Genomic DNA, 15813 nt, shown 5'->3' on the forward strand with positions numbered 1-15813 from the left:
AGAGAGAGAGAGAGAGAGAGAGAGAGAGAGAGAGAGAGAGAGAGAGAGAGACTGACTGTTGACTGTGTGTTTCTCTTTGGGGGAAAGCATGAGTGGTAAGGACAGAATAACTTTTCCCTAGCCTTTGAATGTCAATTATTAACCCCTATTACATTTTGAGATCTGCAGCATGTGCCATAAATACTAAGAAGACACTTGAAACTTTGGAAAACAAGTACTAAATAAAGTTTAAGAAAGGAGGAGTTTGTAGTTGCCAGAAGGCCATGAAGAACAAGTGCTAATAAGGGTGAGATCTTGACACAAGTGGGGTGGACATTTGGATGCCACTGGAGACCGTGGTAGTTAATAAGCACTCCTTATCTTAGCCTTGGGAAATACTGTGATGCAAACATGCTTTTGTTCTTTCTTTCTTTCTTTTTTTTTTTTTTTTTTTTTTTGATACAGGACCTACCTCACTATGTAGCATAGGCTAGCCTCAAACTTGTGATCCTCTTGCGAATGCACGCTGGTATTTACAGGCATGTGCCACCGTATGTAACTGTATCCCAGTTCTGACGTGGTGACACTGAGGCTTTTGCTTTTGAGTTCTCACTATGTCCCTGTGGACATGCCCTTATCATCTTTGTGTATGCCACTCTTGTATACTGTGGTCACCTTGGCCTTTGACTTTGTTGGGATGGTCCTTACATAGAATATAAAGGAGTCTAATTCTGCATCTGGCATGAATCTGTTATTTCAATTGTGCATGATGCCAATCATTTCTGTTTTCTCAGTCTATTTACATCCTTCCCTCGCTTCCATCAGAAAGGCTAGATTTAAGCTCTTCCAGTTTCCTACATATTTGCCTATCTTTCTGGTTTTATTTTGTTACATCCCCACTGTCATTCAGCCTTAACAAATGGTTATGTTTCCCACTGAACCTCTTCATGACTGCCTTTTGTTTATAGTGTGTCCTCCAGAAAACTTATTTAGGGCAGTTAGATACTGGTTTTGTATATGATGGTTTTCTTCAATATGCAGAGCAGTTCTTATACGTTTTATGAAACTTAGACTCTAGGCTGACTAATGAAGGTAGCTATAGAGGTTCCTCCATATTTTCATAGCGTTCTTTTCTGAGTAGACTGTTCTGAATGATAGGACTAATCCAAAGCACCATGTGAATGGACAGGCCCCACTTGAGTGATGGATGGAGAACCAGTAGCCTCCAATAAGGAGAGCTGTACATTCTGGGAAGAGACCTGTGAGCCTCCTTTGGAAGCTTTGGTTTCCTTAGAGAGCATTCTTTTCAGTTTTAGGTAGGTTTTTAAAGCAGATACTTCTTGTAACCATGCAGATAGGAAGGATTCAGGGATTAGAGTTGTTGATGTGGTTGTGGCTGGAGTGGATCTGGCTTTTCTATTCCTTATGTTGTGTCGCACCCCCCTCCCCCCACACACATCAGTGTCTGGTTTTTCTGTTCCTTATGTAATCCCTCCACCAATGTCTTTCTGCTCCTGTTGTTCCCGTCTTAAATGTTTTCTAGCGCTCTACTAAAGGGGTGGCAGGTACATCTACCTAAAACTTGTATGTTTATCATTGGACATGATTCCCTTTGTTGTAGTTCACTATTAATTTCTCTCTGAATTTCAGTGAGGTGGAGGGAGAAAGAGGAAGCAGTTTCTCTAGTTCTGATACCCTGAACAAGAGGATCTTTCTGTTGGCAACTTTGAAATTTTGAGTTTCCAAAAATTTAAACAAACTTAAATGAATATATTATTGTTTCCAAAGAAAGAATAGTTTGAGATCATTATAATGCTAAAATACATGCTATCTATTTAGGAATAATTTGTATTCAAAAAATGTGTATGAGCTGGGCGGTGGTGGCGCATGCCTTTAATCCCAGCACTCGGGAGGCAGAGGCAGGCGGATCTCTGTGAGTTTGAGACCAGCCTAGTCTACAAGAGCTAGCTCCAGGACAGGCTCTAAAGGTGCAGAGAAACCCTGTCTTGAAAAACCAAAAAAAAAAAAAAAAAAAAAAAAAAGTGTATGACTGGGTATGTAGCTCAGTGATGGAACTCTTGCCTAACATATGCAGGGCTCTGGGCTCTTTGATTCATATTCACAAAGTATGTTCACTCATGCACACACATACCCATAAACACATGCACACACAGAGTGTAAGAGAGCAGAGAAAGCCCGTCCTAGTACCATCCCAGCCCATCACCATTAGGTACTGCTTGATAATTGGGACCCTTAGCAAGCTAACTACAACTTACACAGTGTTTATATTCTAGAATTGGAAGGAACTTGAATTTCCCAGTGTAAAAGTTGTCAATTTTTTTGTTGCCTTCCTTGATATGACATTAAGATGAAAGCCCTCATACCTCTGAAGGAAAGCTATGTCAATTAAAGAAAAGTAAATTGTACTACATGGTAGCTGTGTGGCTAGGTCGCAAATTGTGTTGAATAAAGACAAATTTGCTCTATTTCTTATTAGTGAAAATGAACCTGTGTGCAACATTATTTTTATTTCCAAATCCATTTTGGGAAAGTTAATTGCAACTGTGTGGTTCAGGGATTTAGTGCAAGAAGAAGAACAGTTGATGGAAGAAAAGAAAAAGAAAAAAGACGACAAGAAAAAGAAGGAAGCTGCTCAAAAGAAGGTAGTATATGATAAACTTTGTTAAGCAGTTTGAACATAGAGTAAAAGGAAATTACTCATGGCTTTGTTAAAGCATCTGCTTAAGTTTGTTAACTTCATTGAAGATTCATGTTAATATTTAATGTCTTTGAATGTGCATTATATAGTTGTTTGCTCAATGTGTAATTCAATGCATAGATAATCTTACTGGTATTGAGTTTTTCAAAGGTAAGTACATCTAATAGGTCTTTTTCTTTCAATTAGTGATTTCTGTGTATTTCATTATAATTTTATAAGTGGGAAGAACACAGAATTTGTAGCTGTACAGTTATATATAACGTAGTGGCTATGAAGATAGATATGGTTTTGAAGTCTTACTTGCTCATATACTTATAGAATGATATGTCCATTAATTTTATTTAGATTTCTTAGGCCTCAGTTTCTTTACATTTTGTAAGTGTTGAGTTAAATGAGATAATAAAGTACATGTGCAAAAGTAGGAAATAATGTAAACTATATTTAAACAAGTCACATTTAAGCAAGTTTTGACAGGATAAAGAATAAAAGTTCCTTTTTATTTGATTTTAGACCTGACTTTATACATTTTCAGTTTAAATTAAGATACTTTAAAACAAGGCCTAAAGCATTTATTGGAGAGAAGAACTCTAGGCACACACAGTACAGGATAAGAAGCTGACCCGAAGCAGAGCATGCCAAGTTAGCAAACCTAGCCCTCAGTCTTCTCTGTCGAAATTCTCAAGGACTTTGAAGTGTTCTAAAAGACCCAATAGTTACTGTTCATTCTTTTAATGAAAAAGTCCTGCTATGCTTTTATAGTGCATCCCTCTCTTAGGTGCTAGGAACTGGACTAAGTACAACAGAGTACTTAGCTTCTTGTCATTAATTAAGAAACAGCACACATAAGGGCACATACATAAAGTGTATCTTTATGGGCAACTCTAAAGGCACAGAGGAAGATACCTTAGCCTGAGATGGAGTGAGAGAAACAGGACATTTTCTTAGGCTAGAAATGAGTCAGGTGATTAAGGAGCAGAAAAGTACCCAAAGCACAGTAAACTCAGAATGAGGAATTTGTAGTCCTAAAATGTGGAAGCTTGGTATGAGGTGGGGGTGGGGGGTAGGAATATTAGGAGATGGCTCAGAGGCAGGCAAATTTTCTTCTTGAGGAAATTATTGACAGTTTTTTAGTGAATGACATGAAAGTTTGTATTTTACCTTAGGAAAGTGTTGAGTTGCATTGGAAGGGATTGACTGGCTTAAGGGATTATTGACATAACCCATAGAATTTGCTTAGTGGCTATGAAGATAGAACATCTAGCTTGACTTTTAGATTCTATTATTAAGTGAAGTATATTTGGGATCAGTTAACCTACTTAGATAATACAGACCAAGGAGAAGTGATAAATCAGTTCTAGGTGGTGCACCCAGCAGGTATTCTGGGGCGGGATGGAGTATAGAGCCCTTTGGAGGACTGAGTGTGAAGAGGAATGGTAGGTGACACTAATCTGTCATTCCAGTCTGGTTGCTCTCAGGGGAAGCAGAAAAGAATACGTAGTATATGCATTGTATGAGTTTGGATAGGGCTCTTATGTTGGCTGATGCCATGGGCTTCCACCAGAGGCTTTTTGATATTTTATGGTCTTTGCAGTTTGGTCCATCCTTATTTGGCATTTATGAAAGAGTTGTGTCTTCTATGTCTAAGGTTAGAAAAAGCTTACTGTATTCTTGGGCCATTGTGTCATTTGCCCTTAAAAGAACTCCTGAAATAAACTAGAGCTTGGTGAGGAGGCTGCTTAGTGTGCTTAATGTAGAATCTTGTTTGACAAGCGTTTTAGTGTTGTTGCCTTAGGCCTTGTTGGTCCTAAGTAGTTCAAGATTTAGCTGGTAAGCTACAGTACAGCATGTCTGGAAAAGAGCCTAAGTAATATTTAGGCATATGTGTTTGGAATAAGCCCTGCTCACTGAGAAAATTCTGCAAAAGGAAGACATTTAGTAGAATAATTTCTCTAAACACTATTTTTTTAGTGTAATTTTAAATCATAGCATATAGAAATAATGACTCAATTGCGAAAGTTTATTTTTTCCCCTTACAAACAACTTTTTAAATCACCAAGTCAGTAAAACTACTCCCTTATGTATGCATAAATTTACATGTAGCACTTGAATGGGATTATCCTGTTATCTGGCATCTCATCAAATCTGCAGTGACAAGTTTCTACTCTTTTTCCACTTCTTCCTGCCTTAGCTGTTGGTTCCACCTTCACAGTCTCAGCATGTTCCACTAGAACCATCAGAGGCTGAGAGATAAAAATGTCTTGTTTTACTAGATCTCCCACATGAATAGGTTATTGCTGTGTATCCTATCTATCCATTAAACAGTAAAGGAAAGGCTAAAGCCCTCAGTTATTGTTAAGTTCCGTTGTCTAGACTGTCACTGTAAATACAGCTTCTCTAAGTTGTAGAAAACTGAATTTGAATGCAACCTGTTGGCAAAATAAGGACAGCTGGTATTTCCATACACTGCTACCAAATAGCTCCTTTAAAAAAAGGAAACTTCCAGATTGGCTCATATGAAAGACCGTGAGTCACAAACTGTTAAGACAAGCTTTGTGGAGCTTTCTTTTTGTTTTATGTAGGAGCCAGCAAGTAAACTCCAGTAGGTGGTAGGAGACAAACACGAGTCAGGTGGGCAGGACCATTTTCACATGAGTATTTGAACATCCGCTCGTCATAATCTTCCTGCTCTAGGATGTATTAGCCATGCACTCTCACTTCTGAAGAAGACTTCAGCTGCTACCTGTTCTAATCTGTTTGTGTTCAGTATACGGTGATTTCAGTGGCTAACCGTAGTTTCATCAAGGCAACAGAAGCAGAAGTAAAATTGAAACCTTGTTTTCCCATTAGGTTTCTATTCAAAACCATCACAGCACTCTGCTTTCTATGCAGTGTTACCTTGTGAACTTTTCAATTGAGATATAATATATTAAGGAAAATTTTATAATAGGAGATAAAATGTAGTTTATCATGCTACAAATACAGAAAACATGTAGATTTAATTTCCTAACAGCCCCTGTGTGCCTTTGAAATCTAAGTTCATACCATGAGCTATTTTTTGCTTCAAATAAAGAACCGAGTAACACAATTTCTTTGAGTGAGATATTAAACACAGCTTTGAGCCTATTAAGTAAGGAAGCTCTACACTAAACCAGAGTCCAATGCCCCTCACCCTTGATAGCTTATTAGAACCTCAAAACTCACTGTAGTATTTTAACTATAAGTCTTTCTTATTTTATTATTTAAATATATGTTTAAATATTTAGTAAATATTTTACTTTTAAAAAATGACATTTCCTACCCTAGTAAATGAACATGGAGCTCAGTGAGTTTATGACTGCATTTTTCCAGGTGTTTTAAAAATTGTTTTTATTGAGCTATACATTTTTCCTCCTCTCCCCTTCTACCCTCCCACTTTGCCCCCCATGCTCCCAATTTACTCAAGAGATCTTGCTTTTCCTCTTTCCTAGGCAGATCCATGTATGTCTCTCTTAGAGTCCTCTTTGTTGTCTGGGTTCTCTGGGGTTGTGGACTGTAGGCTGGTTATCCTTTGCTTTATGGATGACTTCATTTTTAACATATTTTTCTGTTATAAAAATGTGGCTATATATGTACAATGCTTTTCATATAATGAAGAACCTTCTGATTCTTAGACCTAGAAAATAATTTGATGGTGTACAGGCATAGTTTCAGCCATTAAGAGGGGCTAGGGCAACAGCAGCAACACAAGGGTTAGCACAAATCTCTCCCCAGGTTCCATTTTTAGAAGAAAAATTTCAAAAAGGATCTTCAGGGAACTGCAGTGAAGAAAAGGGAGGTTGAGAAATAGGTTAATTATGGAGGGATAATTTAGAATATCCTTCATTTAAACGTGTAATTGTAGTTCCTAGAAAGCATATAATAGTGAAGGGTTGGGGAAAACAATAATACAAACTGGAATTTCCTGATATAAAGTATATTTTAACATTAATGCTACTTTAGTTGCTGTTACTATTTGAATTGAAGGGACTTTTACAGGTTTTATGGATGTGAGTTACGAAAGCCTAAAAGAGACTTAGGTTGTAGAAACATCTAGCTTTCCTCCCTTTGGTGATGATGCTTAGAGTCTCATTAGTGCGCTTCTCTGTAACCTTGGTGATAACAGGACCAGACTGAGGAGCACTCATTGAGGGCGCTGAATGCTTTCCCTATGGTTCTGTCCTTTCACACCCCTTATTCTTCCTCAGACTAGCTACCATTTGCTAACTCATAGGAAAGACTATTGAGTAGTACTTATCTCATTTTTAAAAAGTTGAGTTGAGCCAGGTGTGACTCAGACCTTTAATCCCAGCACTCAGGAGGTAGAGACAGGAAGGTAGATCTTTGAGTTTGAGGTCAGCCTGGTCTACAGAATTGAGTTCCAGGACAGCCAGGGCTACACAGAAAAACCCTGTCTTAAACAACAAACAAAAAAAGAAAGAAAGAAAGAAAGAAAGAAAGAAAGAAAGAAAGAAAGAAAGAAAGAAAGAAAGAAAGAAAGAGAGAAAGGTGAGTTGAACTAGATTAATTCTTTATTTTTTTGTCTTTGTTACTTTAAAAAAAACCATCATGACTGCAGTTTCTCCTCCCTCTTCTCTTCCCAGTTCCCTCACTCCACCCACCCCTCTGTTCCTGTTCAGAAAAGGACAGGCCTCCCATGGATATCATAGTTACTTTTCTATGTGAAGAGACACCATGACCAAGGCAACTCATAGAAGAGTTTACCAGGACTCAATTCCAGAGGATAAGATGACCATCGTGGCAGGGAGCATGGCAGTGTGCAGGCAGACATGGCATTGGGGCAATTGATCCACAAGCAAGAGGCAGAGAGAACTAACTGGGAAATGGTGTGAGCTTTTGAACCACAAAGCTTATTCCCAAGGACATATTTCCTTCAACAATGCCTCACTTTTTAATTCAGTTGACAAACTGGGGACCAAGTATTCAAACATTTGAGCCTGTGGGAGCCATTCTTATTCACACCACCACTGTTCAATTATAATATTGAGAAGGTGTAGATGAACAGAAAGGAGAAAGACAAAGAACTGGGGGTGCGTGTCAGCACATTTACAAATATGAGTTAGAAATGAGCTAAAGCTCAGGTAGGCAGTTGAGCTGACAGCAGCAGGAACGTATGGCTACTGACTGCTCCCCAGTATCCTATTTCTTCATTTGTGCCAATCTGGAGTCCTGAGCCTCATGACAGTGCTGAGAGAAGGGCATTTGCCTCCGCTTTGCAGATGAGGTAGAACGTTAGCTAATTTAGAAAAGTTAAGTAATTTGACCAAGTCGCACATTGTCAGCAATAAAGGCATGGTTCAAAACGTGAGCCCCTGTAGTTTGCTTAGACACTTTGAAAGTTAGGCAGGCACTGCAGAACTGCTGGGAATGAAGCATCCATTGTCCTGTCTATTCCCATCTGGTGTCTCCATTTGTAGAATCACAACTAAAGATTGTTTTAAAGTGAAAAATGTAAAATATTTAAAATGCCAACTATTTGCTTCCATGTTTGATTTGATAGAACCTTGTAATTGTTTTGTAGAGTAACTATATAATGACATGTATTTTCCTAATCTAATCTGTAATGTTTTATTGCTTAATCCTCAAAATAACTCTGAAATATGAACCAGTAACTTCCCCCATTTGAAGGACTAGGAAAGAGAGACTCAGAGAGTTGAAAAGGAAGGATCATTTAAAAGTAAAATTGTACTTTTAGTCCCAGCACTTGGGAGGCAGAGACAGAAGCACTTCTGTTAGTTCCATGCCAGTCAGGGCTACATAGTGAAACCTATTTAAAAAACAACTCAAGAAAATATAAAGGACAATTCTAATTATATTTATGTAATTTAGTATAGAGCCCAAATATTGCTGTTTTAATACACAATTCATACACAGTATTTTTAATAAAATAGTTTTTATTCTTTGAAAAATTTTCACTATTAGAAATCTGGTATATATTTTGAAGATCTCCATTTAAGCTGGCCTTATTTCAGTGCTCAGTAATCATATGTATGGCTAATGGCTACAGTTTAAGGCAATAGAGACAATCACTATTAAAATACGGGGCCCACTTGGAAATTCTCATTATAATAATTTGATGATCATACTGGGTTCTTGGACGAGGTTCCAGAAACCTGCTTTTAAAGAAGCAAAATTCTACCACTTGCATTTACTTCTCAGTTGTAGGGAGCTCTTGATTTCTAGTGCTGATGTTCCTTCATCCTGTTAGGTTAGTGTTCTCAGAGTTAGAGATCTTGGGTTACCTCCTCAGGGCCATTCTCTATGGGAGACAGGAATACTGGTGAGGCTGTCAGTTATTCTAGAACAGCTACTTTTAACCTGTGGGTCGTGACCCCTTTGGTAAGGAGAGTCAAACTCTTGGTTGCTTAAGATCATTGGAAAACACAGATATTTACCTTATGATTCATAACAATAGCAAAATTACAGTTATGAAGTAGTAATGAAAATAATTTTATGGGTGGGGATTCCACAACATGAGCTGTATTAAAGGGCTGCAGCAGTAGGAAGATTGAGAACCACTGCTCTAAACAACATAAAACTGCTTTCCTACACGAGCACAGTCTGGGAAAGTAACACTGTATACCTTTGGTTTTAATGTTATAATTTCTGCATCTTGCAATGTATCTTCTTTGAAAAAAATATGTAATTTTTTTAGAACGACTTTGGGCTTACAAAGTAATTCTTATGTGGATTCTTTGGCTTTATAGATATAGCATATATAACGCTTCTAACACTTTGTAGAGTTCTTACTGAGCTCTCTGTAAGAATTTTTTTTCCTATAATCTGATTTTCAAAATTACTTCTCCCTAAAATAAATAATTCTTGTCAAGGTAGTTGACAAGCCTCTTAGCATTACCCTTCCATCACTGCTTTCCTTTTAATTTTGATCCATAAGATATAAGATGGGCCTCCATTATTTTATGTATCTAGAGCTTTAAAACTGGACATAGCATCATAATGAAGATGAACATTTGGTGTGGCTTCAAAAGTAGAGTAATTGTCAATTTTTTATTATATATATTTATAATGGTAAAACTTAAAGTGGAATTTTTGGTAGCTTAATAATTTTATTTGACAAAGCAAAATGAATTATGCCTTGAGGCAGTTAAGTAAAACTTTGTCTAAATTTAGAAATAATTCTTTGTTATTCAGGTACTAATATTCAGCCTTTCTAGTCAACCTGAACATTCTTGAATCTTTTACTTTCAGGTCTCCATACCAATTCTGATGAGAAGGTGATTTTGGTTGGGGACCTCTCTTGCTGATTCTTGTTCTTGTCGAGGCCCTTGCAGTTTGAGCTGGTTGCCTAAGTGAGCCTCACTGTCCTCCAGCCTTCTCCTCGGTGTTGGTGTCAGAGAACTAGCTAGTAAACCTGGGCACAGGCCTTGGGAAGCAGGTTCATCTGCTCAGCTGCTCACCAGTCATTTCATGAGACATTAGATGTGTCAGAAGCTACAAGTTAGTTAAAAAAGTTTTCTCACCTAACAAATATTGAAAAGTTGACTATATTAACTATACTAATATATGTAATAAAATTTGTATATTATATAGATATATAATTTATATAAATATATTGTATAGATATCTATGTATAATATAGTATATAATTAATAATATATTAACTTGATATCCAGAAGTTTATTACAGATTTGGCCAAAGTGATTATTTATAACTTTTGTAGAAAATATAATTAGTCTTTGATTCTTTGAAGCTATTGAGACATACAAAATTTGTTAGAAACCTTTTTATACAAAGGTGATAATTATAAAATACTTTAAACATAACATGAGAAAAATATAGCTCACATTTGAAAAATTATAAGCCACCATAAAATGTCTTCTATGCTTTATGTCTAATGAATCATTACAGAAATTTTTATTACTAAACATAATATTAAGAACAATGGGGCACATCTATGGGAAAAGAATGCTTTGCATGTCTTTTCCTATATGGTTCATCTAAATGATAATTTCTTTAATAAAATGTGTGTCTTATATAATAGTAATATGAGCATTTTATCATAACAATTCATTTCTTTCAGTTTCATATTTACATTGTTTTTTGTTTGTTTGTTTTCATTTTAGGCCACTGAACAAAAAATCAAAGGTACGTTATTTAAAGCTATTTCTTCTTCTTTCATTGAAAGAAAGTTGTTTATGTGCGTTTTTGTTCACTTTGGGACGGTAAAGAAGTTTATGAAGAAACCTGGGGTGGGACAGACTAATGCAGTGCGGTCACCTTGGTGTCTTCCTTTGGGGCTTTTTTATGGTGAATTTACCACGTGGAAGAGGTACTGCCCTAGGGCTGTTTTCTGAGTAGTCCCATTTTCTAATACTGTCTGAGAGTTTGGGGGTCTAATGCCTTCCCTTTGGTCTTTCATCCTAAAATCTCATGTGCAGGGGTGGGGAAAAGTTTTTGCCTGCTGCGTTCCTTGTCCTTTGTCCTTTATAAAGACATAGTAGTGATATCTATTCCTGTATTATCATTTAAGTAATATGTTGCTAACCCAGCAGTCATTGAGCCAGGAGTCCTTCAGCTACCCAGCCCTTGAGTACTTAGTGAAAGTTGTACAGCTCAGAGACTGACCTTAATTGGCTCCAGCATACCAAATTGGGGTTTTAGCTGTGTCAGAAGTGTGTGTTATGGTTATGAGGTTAACACTATTTAAGCTGACATCTATTAGAGTCTCTTGTATAAGAGTAAATAACAGATAAACCCTGTATTTTACTGAAGAAGGTGTTTACATGAACCTAAGGAAAATTTGAGAGACAGGAATTTGAGGATTTATTTACAGTTTTGATAAAAGCTGGAGAGAAATCCTCAGTGTTTCGACACTTTGCAATATCGGTGTTGATTTATGGAAAGGATTCAACAGAATCCGAGAAACATGCATATGTAGATTCAGCCATGAGTTTAGGTTTCACACCTCCTGGGAAAGGAGAAATATCCTTCATCTGTTCGGCTTCAGGGCTCCCATAAGTGTCCTGTCCTTACCCCACCTGGTAGTTTCTGAAGAACTTCTAATCTCTGACTGGGAGGTAAGTCAGACCTGTATTGAACCTCAAGGACCTGTGTAAAGTACTGAGCATGACAGCTTGCTGTTATAGTCCCAGTGCTGGGTGCAGGTGGGAATCAAGTCAAAGTGAGCTTTATGAGTGTATGTAAATGTTATGCACTCATATGTGAACATACCAAGGAACTTGGAGTTCAATAGGCAGCTGGGAGCCACTAATAAAGAACTTAAACAACATGGCATGGCTTATTTATTTTGTTTTGAGATAGGGTTGTTTCTGTATCACAGGCTAGGCTGGAACTAGGAGCTCTGAATGGTAGACATGTGCCACCATGTCCGGCGTCTTTCATGTTTTCAAACTATTAACCTCTATGTGTGGAAAACTGGCTGAAACATGAGTGGAGATTTTTTTTTTTTTTTTTTTTTTTTTTTTGGTTTTTCGAGACAGGGTTTCTCTGTGGCTTTGGAGCCTGTCCTGGAACTAGCTCTTGTAGACCAGGCTGGCCTCGAACTCACAGAGATCCGCCTGCCTCTGCCTCCCGAGTGCTGGGATTAAAGGCGTGCGCCACCACCGCCCGGCATGAGTGGAGATTTTGAGTGCTGAGACAAATACATTTCTGGACAGAGGAGATTGGTAGACAAAACTGGTAATAAGGATGGAATATTTGTCTCTACGTAGGGGTATAAGGGGGATTGATGGTATACTGGCCTAGAGATGTAGCCATCACAGAGAAGGAAGACCAGAGAGGGATGAGAAAGAATATAGGGTAAAGAGAAGAGATGCCAGGTATAACAATAGTAGTAGCTGCTGAGCTGCTCTATGGTGGCACATACGTTTAATTCCAGAGACCGAGGCAGGAGGAGCTCTGAGAGCAAGGCCAGCCTGGTCTAAATAGTGAGCTTGAGGCCAGCCAGAGCTACGTTGTGAGATCCTCTGGTGAGAAGTCTTCATGTTACCTCTTTTGAATGTCAAGGAACCCTTTTTTGATGCTGAAGAACATTCCATAGTGTGTGTGTGTGTGTGTGTCTGTGTGTGTGTGTGTGTCTCCATCTGTCTCTGTGTGCTCATACACAAGTGTATGCTAGTTTGTCTACTGACACATTCGTGTTTTCCCATATCTTTGCTAATGTAAGTAAGTCTGCAGTGGGCCTGGAGTCAAGGTGCTGCCTTTGTCTCTTTGGGTATGTACTTGAGGAGGTACTGCTGTGTCAGATGATGCTGTTACAGTTTTCATTTTAGAGAAGCCATTTGTTCTTATCTCTCAAAGATCAGACCTCATGCTGAACAAAGTTCAGGGACTTAAGGATTTTGTAGCGCTCAGAGTAGTAAACAGACATCAGAAAGCGATGGCTTCAAGCATGTGATGTGGTGTAGATGATTGAGGCTGTTGGGTAAATGGAAGAAGTTGTTTGCAGCTGATGTGATACCCCAGAGAATCTGGTGCACATAGCTACAGTTCATTCTATCGCTTAGGTGGGAGATTAATCCCTAGGAGAATTAGAGTAGTGGTGAGATTAGTCTGGCTTATTGTTTTGTGTACCACTATTCTACTTTGTGAGATAATTTGGAGGCCAATATGTGTGCTGACGTTTGAAACAGAACACAAATGATCGTTGATTAAGAACCTCCTAGTGGCAGATTCTCTTCTTCCTGTGAGAGATGCTTTGAGTTGTATAGAAAATAAGATTTGTAATTCTGTACTAACTAACAAGATAGAAAAAAAAATAGCTGCCTACTTTCATGGAAAATAGTTAAGAAAACAATTTTGTTTGGTTTTTCAGAATCCCCATTTTTCTTTTCCCCTTATGAAGGAGGGAAGATGACTTACACATGTCAGCTCCTGTTAATGTGCACGGTACTTTCACAGAAATGCAGAGGACTCGTTCTGTTTTAGGAACTTATAGCCACCAGTAAATTGTTTACACTGATGAGAATGAAAGAGTGAGGTTTGTTTTTTTTTTTTTTTTTTTAGTTTTATGTGGTGATTCTGGAAAGGAGAAAGCAGTTTATCAGTGAGCTATAATCAATAACTAGGCTCAGGAATTAAGGAGAAGAACTCACTGTTTTGGGGAGTGTGTGGGAGTATCCCAGAATAGTGTGTCCTGAGCTGAGAGTCTTGAGATTCTACTAAAGCAATAATTAGGGCTTCCGTTTCAAAATGAACAATCCAGGGACTTTCTCTTTTAATCTTTTGGAGAAGAATTAAGATGAGTTAGTAGGAGTAGCTGTATCAGTTATAAGTTCTCCAAAAAGACAAACACCAATACATTTCACCTGTATTAATATGTACACTTACTGTCTTTTAATTCTGATAAAAGGAACATTTATGTTTTAGAACGTATTCTGAACAAGAGCCTTTGTTCTGCTGTGTCCTAAGGGAAATATTGCTGGGATGGCCAAAGACTGAGAGCTTTGAATCACTGCTAAAGACAGTAACTGGGAATAACTATCACCTTTGCAGTCTTTATTTCTGTGGTTTTAGACAAGTTCCTTGATAATCCAGCCAATGTCTGTGTTGTAGAATGAAAAGGTAGTGGATCAGAAGCTGTGGGGCCTAGAGGCAGAGTGTTGGATAGGTATTATGCATTCAGGTATGTGGATAGAAAATTTGAGTTTCTGGAGAGCAGCACTTTGAGCTAAAATCTACAACTGTGGCTCATCCCTGTCAGAAGTGAATACAGATCTTGGTTTGTTTTCCTTCGTTTTTCCATTAATGTTAACTCATTGAGCCCACATTAATGTCTTATTTTAATTGACATGATCATTTTTAAAGTGGTTAGTCCATTATTAGCCATTCCCCTGTTAGAGAGTTTGTTTGACTCTCTTAACAGTAGGGGAATAGCCATACTCTTAATTTCAAATTAAGATGAAAGTTAACGTTGTACACTAAAAAGGACAATTGTTTTGGGATCACACTTATTTAACTTAGCTCTGTTTACTAGATGCTTTTGCATGCACAGCTTTCTTCTCTGTCTCTGTTCTTTTATCTGTAAAATGGGAATAATACCTTTGGTAATAATACCTCAATAGTATGGAATTATAATGAAAACAGACATACATTGGGTTAGATAGAGGAAATTTAAGTTTCCACCAATGCGGTTTTACAATATCCTAGCCATCTTTCAGCTTTTTGAAATAACATGGTAGGAGTTAACTCCTACCCAGATAATGATTTGCTTTTTTCTTCCATTAAAGTAGAGCCCAATCCATTCAAGGTAAATCATAGTGTATTGTGTATTGTGTCTACCTGTAGGCATGAGTTGTATCATCTTTAAAACTTGGGGATGGGCGTGGGGCGTGGTAGCCTAGGCAGCCTGGAGAGATGGTGAGGTTAAGATGCTAACAGCTCTTGCAGAGGATTGGAGTTAATTTTCTAGCACCTATACTGCCTCTAAATCCAGCTCCAGGAGATCTGACATCTTCTGGTCTCTTGGATGGATGGGCAGACAGGACCCCCACCGCACGCACGCGCGCGCGCGCACACACACACACACACACACACACACACACACACACACACACACAGTAAAAGAGTAAATCTAAAGCCAGGCGGTGGTGGCGCACGCCTTTAATCCCAGCTCTCGGGAGGCAGAGGCAGGCGGATCTCTGTGAGTTCGAGGCCAGCCTGGTCTACAAGAGCTAGTTCCAGGACAGGCTCTAAAAAAGCTGCAGAGAAACCCTGTCTCGAAAAACCAAAAAAAAAAAAAAAAAAAAAAAAAGAGTAAATCTAAGATTAGTAGGTAAGATTAGAATTTTCTTGCTCTTTTTAAAAATTATTTTGTGTGCATTGATATTTTGCCTGCACATATGTCTGTGTGAGGGTATCATCAGATCTTGGAGTTACAGACAGTTGTGAGCTGCCATGTAGGTACTGGGAATTGAACTCAGGTCTTCTAGAAGTGCAGTCAGTGGTCATAACCCTTGAACCATCTCTCCAGGCCCTTCTTGGTTTTACTAATATTTACTGTACTAATTTTTAATGATTTGCCCATTCTTGTTTACCTGTTTAACCTTGAATTTTTGTTAGTAAGTCACATGCACTAACTGTACATGCTTATTAGTTAT

At 38.0% G+C, this 15813-nt stretch overlaps 1 protein-coding gene across 6 annotated transcripts in view; it reads left to right on the forward strand.

The window, feature by feature from the left end:
- Nucleotides 1-15813, forward strand: part of Tnrc6a (trinucleotide repeat containing adaptor 6A) — an 83098-nt gene that overhangs the window by 16968 nt on the left and 50317 nt on the right. For 4 of the 6 annotated variants that reach the window (XM_038350125.1, XM_038350108.1, XM_038350098.1 and 1 more), the window contains 2 exons: nt 2555-2642; nt 10819-10840. In XM_038350125.1, the coding sequence (XP_038206053.1) occupies nt 2555-2642; nt 10819-10840 (110 nt within the window). Of the gene's footprint in view, nt 1-2476; nt 2643-10818; nt 10841-15813 lie in introns of all 6 variants that reach the window. The other 2 variants (XM_038350091.1, XM_038350083.1) reach the window with 1 other exon arrangement.

Source organism: Arvicola amphibius, chromosome 1 (assembly GCF_903992535.2).
Source record: "Arvicola amphibius chromosome 1, mArvAmp1.2, whole genome shotgun sequence".
Lineage (NCBI taxonomy): Eukaryota > Metazoa > Chordata > Mammalia > Rodentia > Cricetidae > Arvicola > Arvicola amphibius.